Raw genomic sequence first — 19,899 nt, 5'->3', positions numbered from 1 at the left:
GTACATGTAAACACACTGATTACCATACAGTATGATTCTAATAATAATAATATATATTATATAGCGCCTTTCAAGCAACCCAAGGACGCTTTACATGGCAAAAAAAATCAATCAATCAATCAATCAAATAAAGTATTTGGACCAATTCCGACTAGCTAGTCGGAATTGGTCTAGCTAGTCGGAATTGGTCAAAATATTTAATTGTATTGATTGATTGATTGATTTTTTTAGTTAGTCAGGTCACTACTGCTGCTCCAAGGTCCTCTTCAAGAACTCCACCAGCAGATGATGAGGGAAACCAAAGTCCATCTCAATCACCACAAAACCCTGTAGAGAGAGAGAGGGAGAGAGACAGAGAGAGAGACAGAGAGACAGAGAGAGAGAGATACAGAGATAGAGAGAGAGAGATACAGAGAGAGAGAGCGATACAGAGATAGAGAGAGAGATACAGAGATAGAGAGAGGGAGAGAGATACAGAGATACAGAGAGAGAGCAAGAGAGAGAGATACAGATATATATAGAGAGAGAGAGCCAGAGAGAGAGCAAGAGAGAGAGAGCAGAGAGAGAGCGATACAGAGATAGAGAGAGCCAGAGAGAGAGAGAGAGAGAGAGAGAGCAAGAGAGAGATAGAGAGAGAGTACTTTAGAGTTGTAGTAATAATACTCACATCCCAAGGAAGTACTTTAGAGTTGTAGTAATAATACTCACATCCCAAGGAAGTACTTTAGAGTTGTAGTAATAATACTCACATCATAAGGAAGTACTTTAGAGTTGTAGTAATAATACTCACATCATAAGGAAGTACTTTAGAGTTGTAGTAATAATACTCACATCCCAAGGAAGTACTTTAGAGTTGTAGTAATAATACTCACATCCCAAGGAAGTACTTTAGAGTTGTAGTAATAATACTCACATCCCATGGAAGTACTTTAGAGTTGTAGTAATAATACTCACATCCAAAGGAAGTACTTTATAGTTGTAGTAATAATACTCACATCATAAGGAAGTACTTTAGAGTTGTAGTAATAATACTCACATCCCAAGGAAGTACTTTAGAGTTGTAGTAATAATACTCACATCATAAGGAAGTACTTTAGAGTTGTAGTAATAATACTCACATCCCAAGGAAGTACTTTAGAGTTGTAGTAATAATACTCACATCCCAAGGAAGTACTTTAGAGTTGTAGTAATAATACTCACATCCCATGGAAGTACTTTAGAGTTGTAGTAATAATACTCACATCCCAAGGAAGTACTTTAGAGTTGTAGTAATAATACTCACATCCCAAGGAAGTAGGGTTGTAGTAATAATACTCACATCCCAAGGAAGTACTTTAGAGTTGTAGTAATAATACTCACATCCCAAGGAAGTACTTTAGAGTTGTAGTAATAATACTCACATCCCAAGGAAGTACTTTAGAGTTGTAGTAATAATACTCACATCCCAAGGAAGTACTTTAGGGTTGTAGTAATAATACTCACATCCCAAGGAAGTACTTTAGAGTTGTAGTAATAATACTCACATCCCAAGGAAGTACTTTAGAGTTGTAGTAATAATACTCGCATCCCAAGGAAGTACTTTAGAGTTGTAGTAATAATACTCACATCCCAAGGAAGTATTTTAGAGTTGTAGTAATAATACTCACATCCCAAGGAAGTACTTTAGAGTTGTAGTAATAATACTCACATCCCGCGGCAGTACTTCAGGATTGTAGATATCAAACTGATGGGTTCCCTGTTTGTCCAACAGTCTGGTCAGCACGGGTGCTAGATCTATAAATCAACATCACACACAATATGGAAGACATTTTAACTGCCACACGACAGCCGGTTAACCCTTTCACTGACAATACAGAAGGTTAGCCCTTTACTATCACACGGATGCGGAGCTAATGATGCTAATGATGGAGCATCGCCGTCGGTTGTGTGATAGTAAAGGGTTAACCTTCTGTCGTGTGGCAGTGAAAGGGTTAAAGGTCTGGGTTGCAGCCTGTTCCACTACTAGCTGTGTTTACAGTAGTGGTTCAGTGGGAGGCAGGTATCATCTGAGCACAAGGGTGACCGACAGCATGTTTTCTCATAGATTAGATTAGCTTCAAATGTATTGTCATCATGCAGCGCAAGTACAGTACAACGAAAAGAAGTTTGACATCCAACCAGAGTGCAAATGTAACAGTAAAGTGTAATAGCAAATATACAATGTACAGGTGATTAATTAAACTGGATATAAAATATATAAATGAGTACTACTGAGTAATAGTGCTAATCATATGTATTTACAGTTTTTTTTTTATACATTTTTTATAAATTTTTTTCAACATGAAACAAAACATATCACAATACAACAACAACAATACATAAAAAGACTTCCCAAGACAATAACTCAACACCACATGACAAGACAACAACTGATACAACTGTACAGTGATCATCTTACATGGACACTCGCTCGTTCTCTCCCCACCCCCTCCCCCCGCTCACCCCAGGACCTCAACATGAGTCACACTCACAATACATCACAATACATCACTCAGCAAAAAAACAAGAATCAAAACAAACATTTCCAAACTTATATGCGTTCCCTCAACTTTGTCACTGCAGCCAACCAAACAGTGGCGGCCGGTGGGTACTTCGCAACTAGGGGCGCTATACCAAATATTTTGCAAACATGTACAGTACAGTACTGTACCACGCAACAGACTCATGGCAAGACGTGAGCGATTCGACTCACGCTCACGGCAATGAATCGGCTCTTATGAACGAGTCGCTCAGCTGTTACTACAACAACACACAACCAGTCAAATAAAGTATAGTCTAGACTCTAATTCACAACTTGAAACACAATATATAAATAGAAAAGTTAGAAACAAAACTCGCCCGTCTCCAAACACAGGCAGATCTCTCCCTCTCTCCTTCTCTCTCTCACACACAGCGCGACGTGGAATCGATTCGTTACACAATCAGACCTATTATATACCAAGAATAACTTCAGTATGAGTACAGGGCTGTACACATATTTTGCATATTGTTAAACGAGCCAAGGCTAGCTATTAAACTATCGATATGAATCGAAAATCTGGGACCCTGATGTAAACAAGACAAACGTCTTTCTCTGGTCTGCATCCCCTTAACAATTGTGTGTATTGAGCCGTACTGTATTGTACCCATTCTGCAATCTGTTAATAAAGTTCTCATTCATTCATTCATTCAAACATAGACGATATTGAACAAGCCATAATCCACGTATTTTCAATCCGAGAGAGCTGCAGTAGTTAAATCAATGAGCCATCGACATAGTCAGTGTGGTAAGTAACGTTATTATTGCATCCAAGATTGATACACGGCTGGCTAGGCAGTTGGTAGTCATAGTCTTGTGTTATAAAATAAATAAACAATCAGCAATGTCTCGCTTCATGAATGGCCAGCAGTAGCCTAACAGTACTGCTCCTAAAAAAACTATTTACAAACGTTAACGTTAAGCACAGAGAGAGAGAGAGAGAGAGAGAGAGAGAGAGAGAGAGAGAGAGAGAGAGAGAGAGAGAGAGAGAGAGAGAGAGAGAGAGAGAGAGAGAGAGAGAGAGAGAGACTCACTGTTTAGTTGAAACGTCCAGGGCAGGAGAGCTTGATAAACGTGTATAATCCGCCATATAGCTTGTTAGCCAAGTGTTAGCTCGTTAGCACAACACTCAACAAGTACATTCCTTTGTCCATTTCCGCTCGAACAGACTGCAAACTACCTGGCGTTCTATCGCCATGCTCTAAGACAAACTCTAACCTTAACCAACTTTGAAAGAGTGCCTAAGCTTAACAGTCTAAAGAACTTGCAGTCACGGCACGCTCTAAGACAAACAACCTAGGACCAACCTAGGAACCAACCTAGGAAGCTAGAAGCTAGAATTGGAACATTAGAAATTGGATTCGGCCAATCAGAGATCGTCTCTGTGAAATTCTGCTACGGAAAAAAATACTGGCGTCGGCCAATCAGAGAGCGTCTCCGCGAAATGCGGCTACAGATATTCTTGACGCTACTGGCTAGACCGCTTCAAATCGCGCCCGGATTCCAACATAATAGTCATATTTCAACGCACAACGCGTTATGCACTGATTGGCTGTGACGGATACAGCGATCAAACTGTGACGCGCACTCAGAGCGCTATCGCGTATAGCCCGGGCCGAGAAATACGAAAAAATTAAAAAAATTAAAAAAACGTGATGTCACTTCCTGCTCTGGAAAACGAGTGTTTTTTAATTGCGATAATAACGTTATATTGTGCATTGGAAATACAAACATACTTAAAATGAGTAAATATTATTCATTTTAAACATGTTTATATTATTTATAGGGCTATAAAACAAAAAACAAAAAGATACCTTTTCTTGTTCTACTCTCATATAACCAGGCAGGGCCTGAAGGGGGGGCGGCGCCCTAGCGCCCCCCAGTGGCGGCCGCCACTGCAACCAAATTGCGATATCAGATTCCCTAACCCCTATAACACGTGCCGTGGATATCTCCAAATAGATCACGTCAAGGTAGGTGAGAAACCATACCTTTGGACAGAGTCTATCTGGGTGAAACCAACGTGAGGCAATAAAAAAATTTTGCGGCTGTGAGGCCGGCCAAAATGAGTTTTTTTTACCTGTATAGAGGTCGGTAATTTAGAGAGATTATTCAATAATAATACAGAAGGAGATACAGGTATGGTTAGAGAGAAAATGTCTGAGAGCTGATATGTAACATTTTCCCAAAACATCACAACAGGAGGGCATTCCCAGTACATATGCATAAATGTACCTGTGGCGCCATTTGGACACAAGGTACATAGAGAGTCAGGTCTGAGACCCATTGAATTCAATCGTCTAGGGGTTAAATAAGTCCTGTGAATAAAATTTAGATGAATCTGTTGGTGATCTGGGTTGTGTGAGGATAACCGAACATTTTCCCAGACTGCATCCCAATCAAAATCTACATCCAACTCCGGGACATCCTTTCTCCAAATCGTATCCAGGGGGAGCTCTTTATACGAGGTCATGAGTAAATGGCGATAAAAGTCAGAAACGAAGCCTCTCGATGTCTCTTTGTCATAAAATAATTTGTGAAAGCGGCGATGCACTAGTGGAGCATCCCATGGCACGCCATGAGCTTTCAGAGCTGCTCTTATTTGTAAATAAAAGAAAAAGGAGGTTCCGGGGAGATCATATCCGTTGGATATATCCTGGAAAGAGCGGAGACCAGAGTTATCGAAGATATCCCCCAATGTGTGTATGCCTTTCTTTTCCCATCTAGGGTACCTAATAGGTTGTTGTCCAATAAGGAGAAGATTGGGTCTCATTCTCGAACGAAGTTACGACAAAATATTTCGTCTAACCAGATTTCGGCCTATTTAAGACATATTAGGGCTGGGAGTGGGAGTCTTCAAATTTTCCTGAGATCTTATTTGAGAGCAGATCTAAGAGTGCTGAGGAGCACTCTTAAATATGCTCTCAGCCCACGATCAAATCTCATGATTGATTGACTAATTTAAAATGTTATTATAACTTGACAGACTGTGTTCTCATAGTGATTCCTTCACGTCAACGCTACAGGCCTCCTTGGAATTAATTACTTAATCATAATTAAAATAAATATGACAATATTTGTACGATAAGAAATTACGAATTTGATGTCGGAAAAATAAATAATATGGATTCATCTGATCACAGGGCAGCTGGATTAACCATATCTGAACCAGCTATTTTGGACAAATAATTACTCAGATATTCAAACACAATTATGCAATTATTGTGAAATGATTGAAAATAATAATAATTTAATGCCTTCTGTGGAATTTGTATTTCTTATTTGTTACACATCTGTTTTAATGATTAATTATATACATTTGAAAGAATGCAGGTCAACATGCACTGTATCCCATTGATTGGTATACAATGGGACAGACCTTTGTTTGATTGATTGATTGAAAACTTTATTAACAGATTGCAGAATGGGTACAGTACAGTACAGCTCAATTACATAAGGGGATGCAGACCAGAGAAAGAATTTCGTCTTGTTTACATCAGGGTCCCCCATTTTCAATTCATCATAACATATATGACACACATGACACAGATAGACAGTACTGCTACACCTATACATTTATGACATACCAGATTTGCAAATACAGTACTGTTTGTGATACAAAAAGAGTCCAGAAAAGAGAGTACGTTTGACGTAGAAAGTTACTGTTGGAGGAGGTTGGGTAGGGATGGGTGGGGGATAGACTTACACTGTACAAGCAAAACTGTACATTGGAATATTGACAAAACCATACTTGGTCATTTACTGTACATTGGAGGGGGTTGATATAGCTATAAACCTGCATTCCTTCGAATATATCATTAATCAATTAAACGTATATTGAAATACACTATATAGCCTATACACCAACACTGAAATGACAGTGGATAAATAAATAAGAACTAAAGCTAATCGGTGGAAATAGACTGCATTAATATTCTATAACAAGTCTTGTGTGCGCCTACGAATGAACAGTAGCCTATAGGCCTATTGGAATAATAAGCCATACTGCGTTCATTCATTACGCCCGCCGTAGGCTATATATATTATATGTCATTCATTCATTCATATACAGTACTGCGCGCACGCGCGTGTGTGTGTGTCTGTGTGTGCGCGCGCGCTGCGGCAGGTGTGTACCGCAAGCTGTATATGATGCCAATACATTAATCTAATCTAGTTTTGATGGGCGCAAGCGTGATTACGAAACCTAGCCACATTTCTCGGAGACGCTCTCTGATTGGCACTGACTGACGCTAGGTTTCGTAATCACGCGGCTCGCAAAGCACTTCCGCCATTCCATTTCACACAGCTGCGTCACCAGTTGCCTTATAAGGAACTATGGAGGCGGTGTTTTGTATGCAAATGAGCTGAACGGGAACGCGCTTTGGAGTTTACGACAGAATGCCATTCTCCAAGCAGATATCAGATCATATAATTTCTGCGACCGTTTCAGCCACTTAAGACATATCTCCAGCACGTTCAGGACTCAGGGTGTACTTGTCATAGATTATGTCTCAGTGGTTCCAAGATAAGTCTTCCAGAATATATCTTTGGAAAATTTTCGGGAATGAGACCCAAATAGAGGGGAATGCGTGTGCCATTGATGGCGGTTTGTACCCACTTTCTGAGTGTCACGCCAAGTTTGGATCACATGTGTGATTAGAGGGCCAAATCGTAATTTACATTGTTTAATTGATATGTTGGTATACACAATATCCTGAAGTCTATATGGGGACACCAACTTCTCCTCCAATGGTCGCCAAGATACAGCTGCTTGAGCGTCAAACCAAGTGATCAAAGGTCTCAGAGAGAAAGCTTGAAAATAATATTTAAAGTCTGGAAATGCTAAGCCCCCATCGAGTTTACTCCTTTGGGCAGTTGATCTCTTCAAGCACGGGCGTTTATTGTTCCAAACGAATTTATACGAGGCAGATTATCCCTGTACCCAAAAAATCCAAGCCTGCTTGCCTCAACGACTACCGCCCTGTAGCTCTCACCTCCATAGCCATGAAGTGCTTTGAGAAGCTAGTAAAGGGCTACATCTGCTCCTCCCTCCCCATCAACATGGACCCCCTGCAATTTGCATACCGCCCCAACAGGTCCACGGAGGACGCCATATCCCATGTGCTGCACACAGCAGCATCACACCTGGACAAGAGGCAGGGGAACTATGTGAGAATGCTATTCATCGACTACAGCTCGGCATTCAATACCATAGTCCCCTCCATACTCATAGCCAAGCTCAGGGACCTGGGCTTGGGCTATGACCTCTGCCAGTGGGTCTTGGACTTCCTGACTGGCAGACCCCAGGTGGTGAGAGCAGGCAACTGCACCTCCTCATCCATCACCCTCAACATAGGGGCCCCCCAGGGCTGTGTTCTGAGTCCCCTCCTCTACTCCCTGTACACACACGACTGTGTGGCTCAGCGGAGTAGCAATACAATCGTCAAATTTGCTGACGACACAGTGGTGGTGGGCCTGATCTCTGCCAACGACGAGAGGGCCTACCTGGAAGAGGTCAAGGTCCTGGCGGGATGGTGCCAGGAAAACAGCCTCTCCCTGAATGTCAGCAAAACAAAGGAGATGATTGTGGACTTCAGGAGGTCGGGGGTCAAGGACTACAGCCCCCTCAGCATCGACGGGGCACCGGTTGAGAGAGTCAACAGCTTCAAGTACCTCGGAGCCTACATATCCGAGGACTTGACATGGACCATACACATTAACAGTGTGGTGAAGAAGGCACGACAACGCCTCTACTTCCTCAGGCGCCTAAGGAAGTTCCAAGTCAGCCAGAAGATCCTTAAGAACTTCTACTCATGTACAATAGAGAGCATCTTGACCGGTAACATCACCTCCTGGTTTGGGAATAGCACTGCAAAAGACCAAAGCAGACTACAAAGAGTGACACGTTCAGCCGAACGCACAATTGGAGGGGGGCTCCCCACCCTCCAGAACATTTACTACAAGCGTTGCAAGGGGAAGGCTAAGAGAATTATTAAGGACTCGAGCCACCCGAACAACTGCCTCTTTGAACTACTGCCGTCAGGCAAGCGATACAGGAGTCTCAAGGCGAGCACAGAAAGACTCAGAAGTAGCTTCTATCCCCAGGCCATCAGGCTGCTAAACGAACAATGAATGAACACTACACAACAACAACCACCAAACACACATAGCACACACATCCACACGCACACACTCACTTTAAACAAACACACTGTAGCACCCACTACACACACTTTATAGCACACACCCACTTTAAACAAACACACTGTAGCACCCACTCCCCACACTTTATATTTATGGATGAAGGATTGCACTACAACTCGTACACCTTACTGTAAATTGTACCTAAAATTGTACCTCATCCCATTTCTGCTTTGCACTAGATAGTACTGTACATTAGTACACTGCATAGTATTGTGTATTGTATATTATATGGTAACTCAGAACATTGTACATATGTCTATACCGAACAACTGTGACCTCATTTTCTTCTTCTAAATTCATGCTATATTATGTTATTATGTTATTTGATACTATCTTGTCTAGCACAGTCTCTGGAGCGTAACAGTAAGAAGCATTTTGTATGAAAGTATTCTGTACTTCTGTATGACAACTATTAAAGAACTTGAACTTGAACTTGAACTTGAGTGCAATTTCTGCCAGTAACCAACAGGAGGAGGTAATGGGAGCATGGAGCTGATAAAGTTAATTCTGGGTAAAATATTCATTTTAATTATTGACGCACGGTATTTACAGTGTTTTTGTATTTATTATGTACAGTGATGCAGGTATGAAGACACTATAGTAGTAAGTCATACTGGCCAGCATTGTAACTAGTAAGAGTAGGTAAGGGATGCCTGTACGTTAATGCCAAGCAAGCAGTGCAAAAATGCTTCCGCATTCGTCACCGCACGCTAGTGCGGTAAAGCGCCCTTCTTTTCAGACAAATGCTACCGTGCGTGCACCGGCGGCGGCGTGCTCGCTCAGGTGCGTGCGTGCGCCGGCGTGCTCGCGCGAGGTGCCCGCGCATGCGCATGAGATCCGACACGAGCGGAGCTCAATATATATAAGTCACCGCCCCTTATTCAGTATCTAGCAATAGCTCAATTGGCAAGGACACATGGCTGTGGATCCTATGGCTTGTTTGCTGGCGAGTTCGAATCCCATCGAAAATATTTTTTAACGTGATTTTTTTTAACGTGTATTCTTTCGCCGGTTAAGGTTAGGCATTGTTTCGGAGTTGGTTAAGGTTAGAACGGTTAAGTTTAGGCGCTGTTAAGGAGCTGGTTAAGGTTAGAGTTTGTCAAAGAGAATGGCAATATAATTTCTATGGTTAAGGTTAAGGTTAAGGTTAGGCATTGTTTCGGAGTTGGTTAAGGTTAGAACGGTTAAGTTTAGGCGTTGTTAAGGAGCTGGTTAAGGTTAGAGTTTGTCAAAGAGAATGGCAATAGACAGCCTATTTCCGCGCGACCTGGGCGCTGGGCGGCGGAAAATGAAAGGCGCATTACTGCATGCCACTACGGTAAATTTTTGCACTGCTTGCTTGGCATAAAGCTACACGCGTAAGGGATATGTACAGATATAGATATATAGTATCTACAGATATGTAAAAATGATTATATGCAGGAATGTACAGAATATATATATTTGGTAAATATAAATATATATATATATATATACAGTATATAAAGCATTATTGTACATGCTATCATACAGAGTTATACGAGTTATATGCAGGTGTATACATAGGTATATAGAAATTATTATATGCAGGTATATTCAGACAGATAGTATATTCAGACAGATATGATATAGAGTATATATATATATACAGTAAATATAAATAGGAAAAATATATATACGGTTTATACAGTATTATTGTAAATGCTATCATACAGGATTATATGGGTAGACTATAGTTTGAGGTCGGTAGTTGTGATTACAGTGTAAGGCAGCTGTAAATGGTAAATGGACAGCATTTATATAACAGCTTTTATCCAAAGCGCTTTACAACTTCTGCCTCACATTCACTCATACATTCACATAGCGACGGCGGAGGCAACCATGCGAGGTGCCAACCTGCTCATCAGGAGCAATTAGGGGTGTGAGCAAGTCTTGCTCAAGGACACTTTGACACACTGCCAGTAGGAGCCGGCATCGAACCGGGAACCTTCCAATTACCAGGTGACTGCTCTACCTCCCGAGTCACTGTTGCCCCAGTTGTCGATAGTGAAAGCAGTAGGCAGGTATATATTGAGGACCGGCAACAGAGTTCAAAGGGTACAAAGCATACGATGGGGAGCATGTTGCTGTGTGTCTCTCTCCCGTACCCTCTCTACCCTGACCTTAACCCTTACCAGACAGGACTTTGGGGATGCCAACGTTCTACCCTGACCTTAACCCTTACCAGACAGGACTTTGGGGATGCCAACCTTCTACCCAGAGCCTAACCCTTACCAGACAGGACTTTGGGGATGCCAACCTTCTACCCAGAGCCTAACCCTTACCAGACAGGACTTTTGGGATGCCAACCTTCTACCCAGAGCCTAACCCTTACCTGACAGGACTTTGGGGATGCCAACCTTCTACCCAGAGCCTAACCCTTACCTGACAGGACTTTGGGGATGCCAACCTTCTACCCAGAGCCTAACCCTTACCTGACAGGACTTTGGGGATGCCAACCTTCTACCTAGAGCCGAACCTTTACCTGACAGGACTTTGGGGATGCCAACCTTCTACCCAGAGCCTAACCCTTACCTGACAGGACTTTGGGGATGCCAACCTTCTACCCAGAGCCTAACCCTTACCTGACAGGACTTTGGGGATGCCAACCTTCTACCCAGAGCCTAACCCTTACCTGACAGGACTTTGGGGATGCCAACCTTCTACCCAGAGCCTAACCCTTACCTGACAGGACTTTGGGGATGCCAACCTTCTCCACGGCCTCCTTCAGATACTCCAGGTCGGCCTCGTCAGGCTGCTGCGGGCAGAGCGGAGAAAATGTTGTCAATCAGTATCACAATATCACTACCACACTACAGACGGTTAACCCTTTCACTACCACACTACAGACGGTTAACCCTTTCACTACCACACTACAGACGGTTAACCCTTTCACTACCACACTACAGACGGTTAACCTTTCACTACCACACTACAGACGGTTAACATTTCACTACCACACTACAGAAGGTTAACCTTTCACTACCACACTACAGGTTAACCTTTCACTACCACACTACAGACGGTTAACCTTTCACTACCACACTACAGACGGTTAACATTTCACTACCACACTACAGAAGGTTAACCTTTCACTACCACACTACAGGTTAACCCTTTCACTACAACACTACAGAAGGTTAACCTTTCACTATCACAGTACAGACGGTTAACCTTTTACTACCACACTACAGCAGGTTAACCTTTCACTACCACACTACAGAAGGTTAACCTTTCACTACCACACTACAGAAGGTTAACCTTTCACTACCACACTACAGAAGGTTAACCTTTCACTACCACACTACAGAAGGTTAACCCTTTCACTACCACACTACAGAAGGTTAACCTTTCACTACCACACTACAGAAGGTTAACCCTTTCACTACCACACTACATAAGGTTAACCTTTCACTACCACACTACAGACGGTTAACCTTTCACTACCACACTACAGAAGGTTAACCCTTTCACTACCACACTACAGACGGTTAACCCTTTCACTACCACACTACAGACGGTTAACCTTTCACTACCACACTACAGCAGGTTAACCTTTCACTACCACACTACAGGAGGTTAACCCTTTCACTACCACACTACAGAAGGTTAACCCTTTAACTACCACACTACAGACGGTTAACCCTTTCACTACCACACTACAGACTGTTAACCCTTTCACTAACACACTACAGCAGGTTAACCTTTCACTATCACACTACAGACGGTTAACCCTTTCACTACCACACTACAGCAGGTTAACCTTTCACTACCACACTACAGACGGTTAACCCTTTCACTACCACACTACATGAGGTTAACCCTTTCACTACCACACTACAGACGGTTAACCCTTTCACTACCACACTAAAGCAGGATAACCTTTCACTACCAAACTACAGGAGGTTAACCTTTCACTACCACACTACAGAAGGTTAACCCTTTCACTACCACACTACAGGAGGTTAACCCTTTCACTACCACACTAAATATGGTTAACCCTTTCACTACCACACTACAACAGGTTAACCTTTCACTACCACACTACAGAAGGTTAACCCTTTCACTACCACACTACAGGAGGTTAACCCTTTCACTACCACACTACAGCAGGTTAACCTTTCACTACCACACTACAGACGGTTAACCTTTCACTACCACACTACAGACGGTTAACCTTTCACTACCACACTACAGACGGTTAACCCTTTCACTACCACACTACAGACGGTTAACCCTTTCACTACCACACTACAGATGGTTAACCTTTCACTACCACACTACAGAAGGTTAACCTTTCACTACCACACTACAGAAGGTTAACCTTTCACTACCACACTACAGAAGGTTAACCCTTTCACTACCACACTACAGAAGGTTAACCTTTCACTACCACACTACAGACGGTTAACCTTTCACTACCACACTACAGAAGGTTAACCCTTTCACTACCACACTACAGACAGTTAACCCTTTCACTACCACACTACAGACGGTTAACCTTTCACTACCACACTACAGGAGGTTAACCCTTTCACTACCACACTACAGAAGGTTAACCCTTTCACTACCACACTACAGACGGTTAACCCTTTCACTACCACACTACAGACAGTTAACCCTTTCACTACCACACTACAGACGGTTAACCCTTTCACTACCACACTACAGCAGGTTAACCTTTCACTACCACACTACATACGGTTAACCCTTTCACTACCACACTACAGCAGGTTAACCTTTCACTACCACACTACAGACGGTTAACCCTTTCACTACCACACTACAGGAGGTTAACCCTTTCACTACCACACTACAGACGGTTAACCCTTTCACTACCACACTACAGCAGGATAACCTTTCACTACCACACTACAGGAGGTTAACCTTTCACTACCACACTACAGAAGGTTAACCCTTTCACTACCACACTACAGGAGGTTAACCCTTTCACTACCACACTAAATACGGTTAACCCTTTCACTACCACACTACAACAGGTTAACCTTTCACTACCACACTACAGAAGGTTAACCCTTTCACTACCACACTACAGGAGGTTAACCCTTTCACTACCACACTACAGACGGTTAACCCTTTCACTACCACACTACAGCAGGATAACCTTTCACTACCACACTACAGAAGGTTAACCCGTTCACTACCACACTACAGAAGGTTAACCCGTTCACTACCACCCTACAGGAGGTTAACCCGTTCACTACCACACTACAGAAGGTTAACCCATTCACTACCACACTACATGAGGTTAACCCTTTCACTACCACACTACAGAAGGTTAACCTTTCACTACCACACTACAGACGGTTAACCCTTTCACTACCACACTACAGGAGGTTAACCTTTCACTACCACACTACAGAAGGTTAACCTTTCACTACCACACTACAGACGGTTAACCTTTCACTACCACAATACAGAAGGTTAACCTTTCACTACCACACTGCAGATGGTTAACCTTTCACTACCACACTGCAGAAGGTTAACCTTTCACTACCACACTGCAGAAGGTTAACCTTTCACTACCACACTACAGAAGGTTAACCTTTCACTACCACACTGCAGAAGGTTAACCCTTTCACTACCACGCTACAGGAGGTTAACCCTTTCACTACCACACTACAGACGGTTAACCCTTTCACTACCACACTACAGCAGGATAACCTTTCACTACCACACTACAGGAGGTTAACCTTTCACTACCACACTACAGAAGGTTAACCCTTTCACTACCACACTACAGGAGGTTAACCCTTTCACTACCACACTACAGACGGTTAACCCTTTCACTACCACACTACAACAGGTTAATCTTTCACTACCACACTACAGAAGGTTAACCCTTTCACTACCACACTACAGGAGGTTAACCCTTTCACTACCACACTACATACGGTTAACCCTTTCACTACCACACTACAGCAGGATAACCTTTCACTACCACACTACAGCAGGATAACCTTTCACTACCACACTACAGGAGGTTAACCTTTCACTACCACACTACAGAAGGTTAACCCTTTCACTACCACACTACAGGAGGTTAACCCTTTCACTACCACACTACAGACGGTTAACCCTTTCACTACCACACTACAACAGGTTAATCTTTCACTACCACACTACAGAAGGTTAACCCTTTCACTACCACACTACAGGAGGTTAACCCTTTCACTACCACACTACAGATGGTTAACCCTTTCACTACCACACTACAGCAGGATAACCTTTCACTACCACACTACAGAAGGTTAACCCGTTCACTACCACACTACAGAAGGTTAACCCGTTCACTACCACCTACAGGAGGTTAACCCGTTCACTACCACACTACAGAAGGTTAACCCGTTCACTACCACACTACAGGAGGTTAACCCTTTCACTACCACACTACAGAAGGTTAACCTTTCACTACCACACTACAGACGGTTAACCCTTTCACTACCACACTACAGGAGGTTAACCTTTCACTACCACACTACAGAATGTTAACCTTTCACTACCACACTACAGACGGTTAACCTTTCACTACCACACTGCAGAAGGTTAACCTTTTCACTACCACACTACAGAAGGTTAACCTTTCACTACCACACTACAGCAGGTTAACCTTTCACTACCACACTACAGAAGGTTAACCTTTCACTACCACACTACAGAAGGTTAACCTTTCACTACCACACTACAGGAGGTTAACCATTTCACTACCACACTACAGAAGGTTAACCCTTTCACTACCACACTACAGAAGGTTAACACTTTCACTACCACACTACAGAAGGTTAACCTTTCACTACCACACTACAGAAGGTTAACCCTTCACTACCACACTACAGACGGTTAACCCTTTCACTACCACACTACAGACAGTTAACATTTCACTACCACACTACAGATGGTTAACCCTTTCACTACCACACTACAGACAGTTAACCTTTCACTACCACACTACAGAAGGTTAACCTTTCACTACCACAGAACAGATGGTTAACCCTTTCACTACCACACTACAGAAGGTTCTATTTCATTCTGGCTTCCGCTCAGCATCATTCTGCACTAACCTCACTTCGTGCCTAGCACTGAATAAAAAACTCCACAATGTACCTTTACATACCGACATCCGTCTGGCCACACCCCTATCCGCTTACCTTCATAAGCAGGTGTGTGGTCACCTACTCGCCTCCTTCTTCACTTTCACCACAAGGAAGTGCCTTCGGTAGATACCCACACTTGACGAGGTTGTTTAGTTGAAGAAAGTTGATACGTGTTTACATTTTTTCTTGCTTTTTTCTTCTCTCATATATTTAAAAAAAAAAAGCGAAGTCATAATGTTTACCTCGGAGGGTCGCGCTCGCAACGTCACCCTTCACCAGCGGTTCTCCATTGCCGCCTCTGTCGTACGTCTTGGAGCGGGGTTGAGGCCTCTCTCGTGGTCGGCAGCCACGCCCGGTAGGCGTCCGATGGATAGTTTGCCTCTCCAAGGAGCTGGTGCACCAGTGCCGTCTCCTGTGCGATGGCCTGGTTCCGGCTCTGGTTCCTCTGCCTCTGGGGAGTCGTCCGCTGTTGGGCGGCCGGCGCCTTTGGTTGCGGGGGATTTGAGAAGCAAACTTTTTGCGTCAGCTCGCTCCCGTCGCAAGATGGTGGCTTGCAGACGCGAACGGCCTGGTTTTGGTGAGTTGCTGGAGCCGGATTAGGATGCGTCTGATTCTCCATGGCCGATGGAATCAGAGGACTACATGGTAGAAGCGGACGGGTTCTTGTTCGAAGCCCCGGTGGAGACATGTCCGCCGCCCGTCCAGGTAACACTGGAGGGGGGAGATGTCTCCTTGGGATTCCTCGTACGCAGATGTTGGGTTAGAACCTCCGACTCGGCGGCGGGATGCCCTGCTATCAGCCACATCAGAATGTGGCTCCTTAACCAGTAGTCTGCTGCATGTGAGGGACGCAAGCTCGGTGGGGGAAAGTATGCAGGGGGAACTGCGTGCTTTGTTCCCCGAGCTCATGGCGGCAGCGGCAATCGCAAACGGCGTGCCGCTGCCGCAGCCACTGCCTGTTCCTATTCCTGACAATCTCATAGGTCATCTATGGCAACGCCGCCCGGTGAGAGGGGTGGACGTTGTCTGTCCATTTTTCCCCTCAATGGAGGCCTACGTCCGTCAGGGACAGGTGGTCTCCCACATCATGGGCCTTACCCCCGCCTACGTGCAAGTCACAAGAGTGGTGGGTTTGGTAGAAGGCATGAAGGAGGGCGTGCCTCGGCTTGATAGGCCGATGGCGGCGCTCCTTTGTCCTGAGGTGGTGTGGGAGCCGTTACGGAAGCCGGTTCCCCAAGGGAAATCGGCGAGGCGGTTGGCTTTTTGGAGTGACCAGTCATTTATCTCCGCGACGCAATCTCTGGCTGCCACTTCTAACATCGCGCAGCTGGCGAGATTCATGTCCGGGATACTGACGGGCGGCACGGAGCTGACTGATTTACAACATGATCAGCTCGCCCAGGCGGCAGGAGCCATCCTGCATCTGATTCAGCCGCAGGCTATAGCCGCTGGGAAAGTACGTGCCTTGGCCACTCTAATCCAGCGCCACCTTTGGCTGGAGCAGGCGCGTGTGCCGGAGAAGAAGAGGACTCCACTTCTGACGGCACCCCTCTCCGATGCTGGACTATTCGGGTCGGCACTGCAGCTGATGACCTCAACCTGCAGGGAGATGCAGGAGGAGCGCTCCGTGCTCCAGCCTCATTTCCCCCCGCCCGATGTCGCTGGTGGAGTCAGACGGCAGGCACGTCGTCGAGGTTCCGCCGCCGTAGCCGCCACTGCTACCACCGCCGCTGCTGGACCTTCGGCGAAGATGGCCAGGAGGAGAGAGGGCGCCTCCGCCACTGCAGCCGGCCCATCTACGCCCGGAGGTGAGGGTAGGGATCGTCATGACCAGCCGCCGATCGTTTACCGTCCCTCCGGGGCTCCACGGGGTGGCAAGTCCCGAGCGGCTCGTGGCAGGCGTCACTAAAAAAAGAATAAACTTTTTCCCTCTATGGTCCCCCCCTGTTCCCTTCCCGGCCCACATATAATTTTGTTGAAAGAAATAAAGAGTCCCTCCTAAAAAGTGGGACTGTATTTTTTGTTACAAACTGTGTGTTTATTCACCAAACATATGATGGGGATGCAACGTGTGAATCTTTCGCTAGTATGGGTTTGATAGGAGGGCTAGACGTTACATTCATGTTAGAGCTTAAGCAAGGCCTGCAGCCTACACTCGGTTGAAAAAGGTTTTTTCTGCCTCGACCTGAATCTTCACATAAAGGTAGAGGTTAGTTGTGTGCTCTGTTGCTTAAACAGTGATATTGAGCCGCAACACTATTGTGTTGGTCTGCAGTAATGCTCGTATGAAAAAGTACCGCGGCTCAGCCGCTCTCTCTCTCTATCAGATTTTCTGTGTCTTACAACATGGATACGGGTGTCGGGTTCACACATACACAACTTGCCCTTTGCTATAAACCCTGTTCACAGATGTGTCTGTGGCTAGCGTGCATTGAATTAGCTTGCGCTGTTCATTAGCATTTCGCTACTTAAGGTATCGTATGGCTGTTTGTTGTTGTCGTATGCAAGGGTTGGGCTTGCGAGGGGGTACCGGATAAACCCCTCCTTCCCTCTTCTGATTGGTCAGGGGGTTTATTGGACTCTCTTTTCGTTCGGTCAGGGCCAAGCTGTTAGGCAGGGGGGGGTTCCCAGACTCCGCACCTATCACAGGCGGTTGAGTCTTGGGTTTCCCCCCGTCATAGCAAACGTCACTAAACACGTTTCTATTGGACGACGGCTTCCGTGAGTTTTAGACCCATATGTAGGGTCTGTTGTCAAGTTGTCGGGGCAGAGCGTAGGAACTTACTGTTCTACTACGCTCGATATACGTGTAACTTGAGTCTGTTGGTCACATGACTCAATGTTACCGTGACTTTTCAATCTATGGCTCACGTGGGAAGTCTCTCTGAGGAGTCCCGTCTCTCCTCTGTGGTGAGGGTGGCGGGATGTAAGAATGTAAAAAAAATTTACCCTCGGCCGCGTCACGTGGGATTCATGTCAGTCGGTGTTTCTTTCCTTTTTAATAATAAAAAGAATGAAGAATATGAAGCACGACAAACTTCTTGTCGTTCTCCCAGGCGACTTGAAGGACCAATGTCTGGTGTCTGGTTAGACTATCCATTGATGTGTTTGGGTCTCGACGCGTACATAGTGCTGGCTCGGGTGTTTCTGTTAAGAATCATGCAGGAGGCTAGTATGCCTTGGTTGCTCGTTATTAAAACAGCGTTTTTATAGGGCAACTGGGATGGGGGATTTTTTCCTCTTCCGAGAGCCTGTTACTGGGTATCGACGGATTCTCGTTCATATCTGGGGGATGTTAACGGAATAGATCAGGACATAGGTAGAGGGGTCTCACGCCCTTGGGGTGGGCCACTGAGCGCGGTACAAATGGGACCGTCTGGGTGGCGCCCTCTTTTCATGTTTTAGACCGACACGCATACCTACCCCCTCTCCTGGAGTGGGCATGTCGGCGTGGTTAGGGCATGGGACTGGTTCTGGTTGCACTGGTCCAGGTCAGTTAACCCGTTGCCCGCCGGGGACGCAGATCTGCTGTTCTGGTACCCTGAGGGACTTGTGCTTTTTTCGGGGGGAAAAATGACCCCGGGTGTCACAGGGTTAGGCGTTATGGAGACCCTTTGTTGGGTACACGTTGTACCTGACACTATCATAAAGGGGCTGGTTCTCCTTTTTCTTTCGCTCCTCTCTCACGCATGGCGAAGAGGGGGCTGTTGGGGTGGTCTTCTGGACCTCCTCTGGTAACCCTGTGTGCTTCCCGAGCCGCCGGGCCCGGTCCGAAGTAATGTTTCGTTGAAACCGTAGGCCTGGGATAACCCTTTTTGGAAACTGAAACACTTGTACTGCGGTATAGCTGGTGTATACCCGCAGGTGTGTTTTGGAGTTTTTTCTTGAGGGGTTATAGGAACAACCACCGTATGTGGTACCAAGAGGGTGGTTGATTCCCTGGTTTGTTGGAGCAGAGTCAACTCCCGGGTTACCCGGTTGAGTGTGCCCCTGCACGTTCATGAC

The 19,899-nt window shown here is 45.0% G+C and overlaps 1 protein-coding gene across 1 annotated transcript in view; it reads right to left on the bottom strand.

Moving 5' to 3' along the window:
- Nucleotides 1-243: 243 nt before the first annotated feature.
- The window catches only part of cetp (cholesteryl ester transfer protein, plasma), a gene marked incomplete at both ends in the record, with an annotated part of 106,561 nt that continues 86,905 nt past the window's right edge, over nucleotides 244-19,899 (bottom strand). The window contains 3 exons of the mRNA XM_084315517.1: nucleotides 244-327; nucleotides 1,688-1,773; nucleotides 11,465-11,537. Coding sequence (XP_084171643.1) covers nucleotides 244-327; nucleotides 1,688-1,773; nucleotides 11,465-11,537 — 243 coding nt within the window. The remainder of the gene's footprint in view (nucleotides 328-1,687; nucleotides 1,774-11,464; nucleotides 11,538-19,899) is intronic.

Source organism: Notolepis coatsorum, assembly GCF_963971535.1.
Source record: "Notolepis coatsorum genome assembly, chromosome: 6".
Classification (NCBI taxonomy): Eukaryota; Metazoa; Chordata; class Actinopteri; order Aulopiformes; family Paralepididae; genus Notolepis; species Notolepis coatsorum.
The sequence above is the reverse complement of the archived record's forward strand: the minus strand, read 5'-3'. Positions and strand labels throughout refer to the sequence as shown.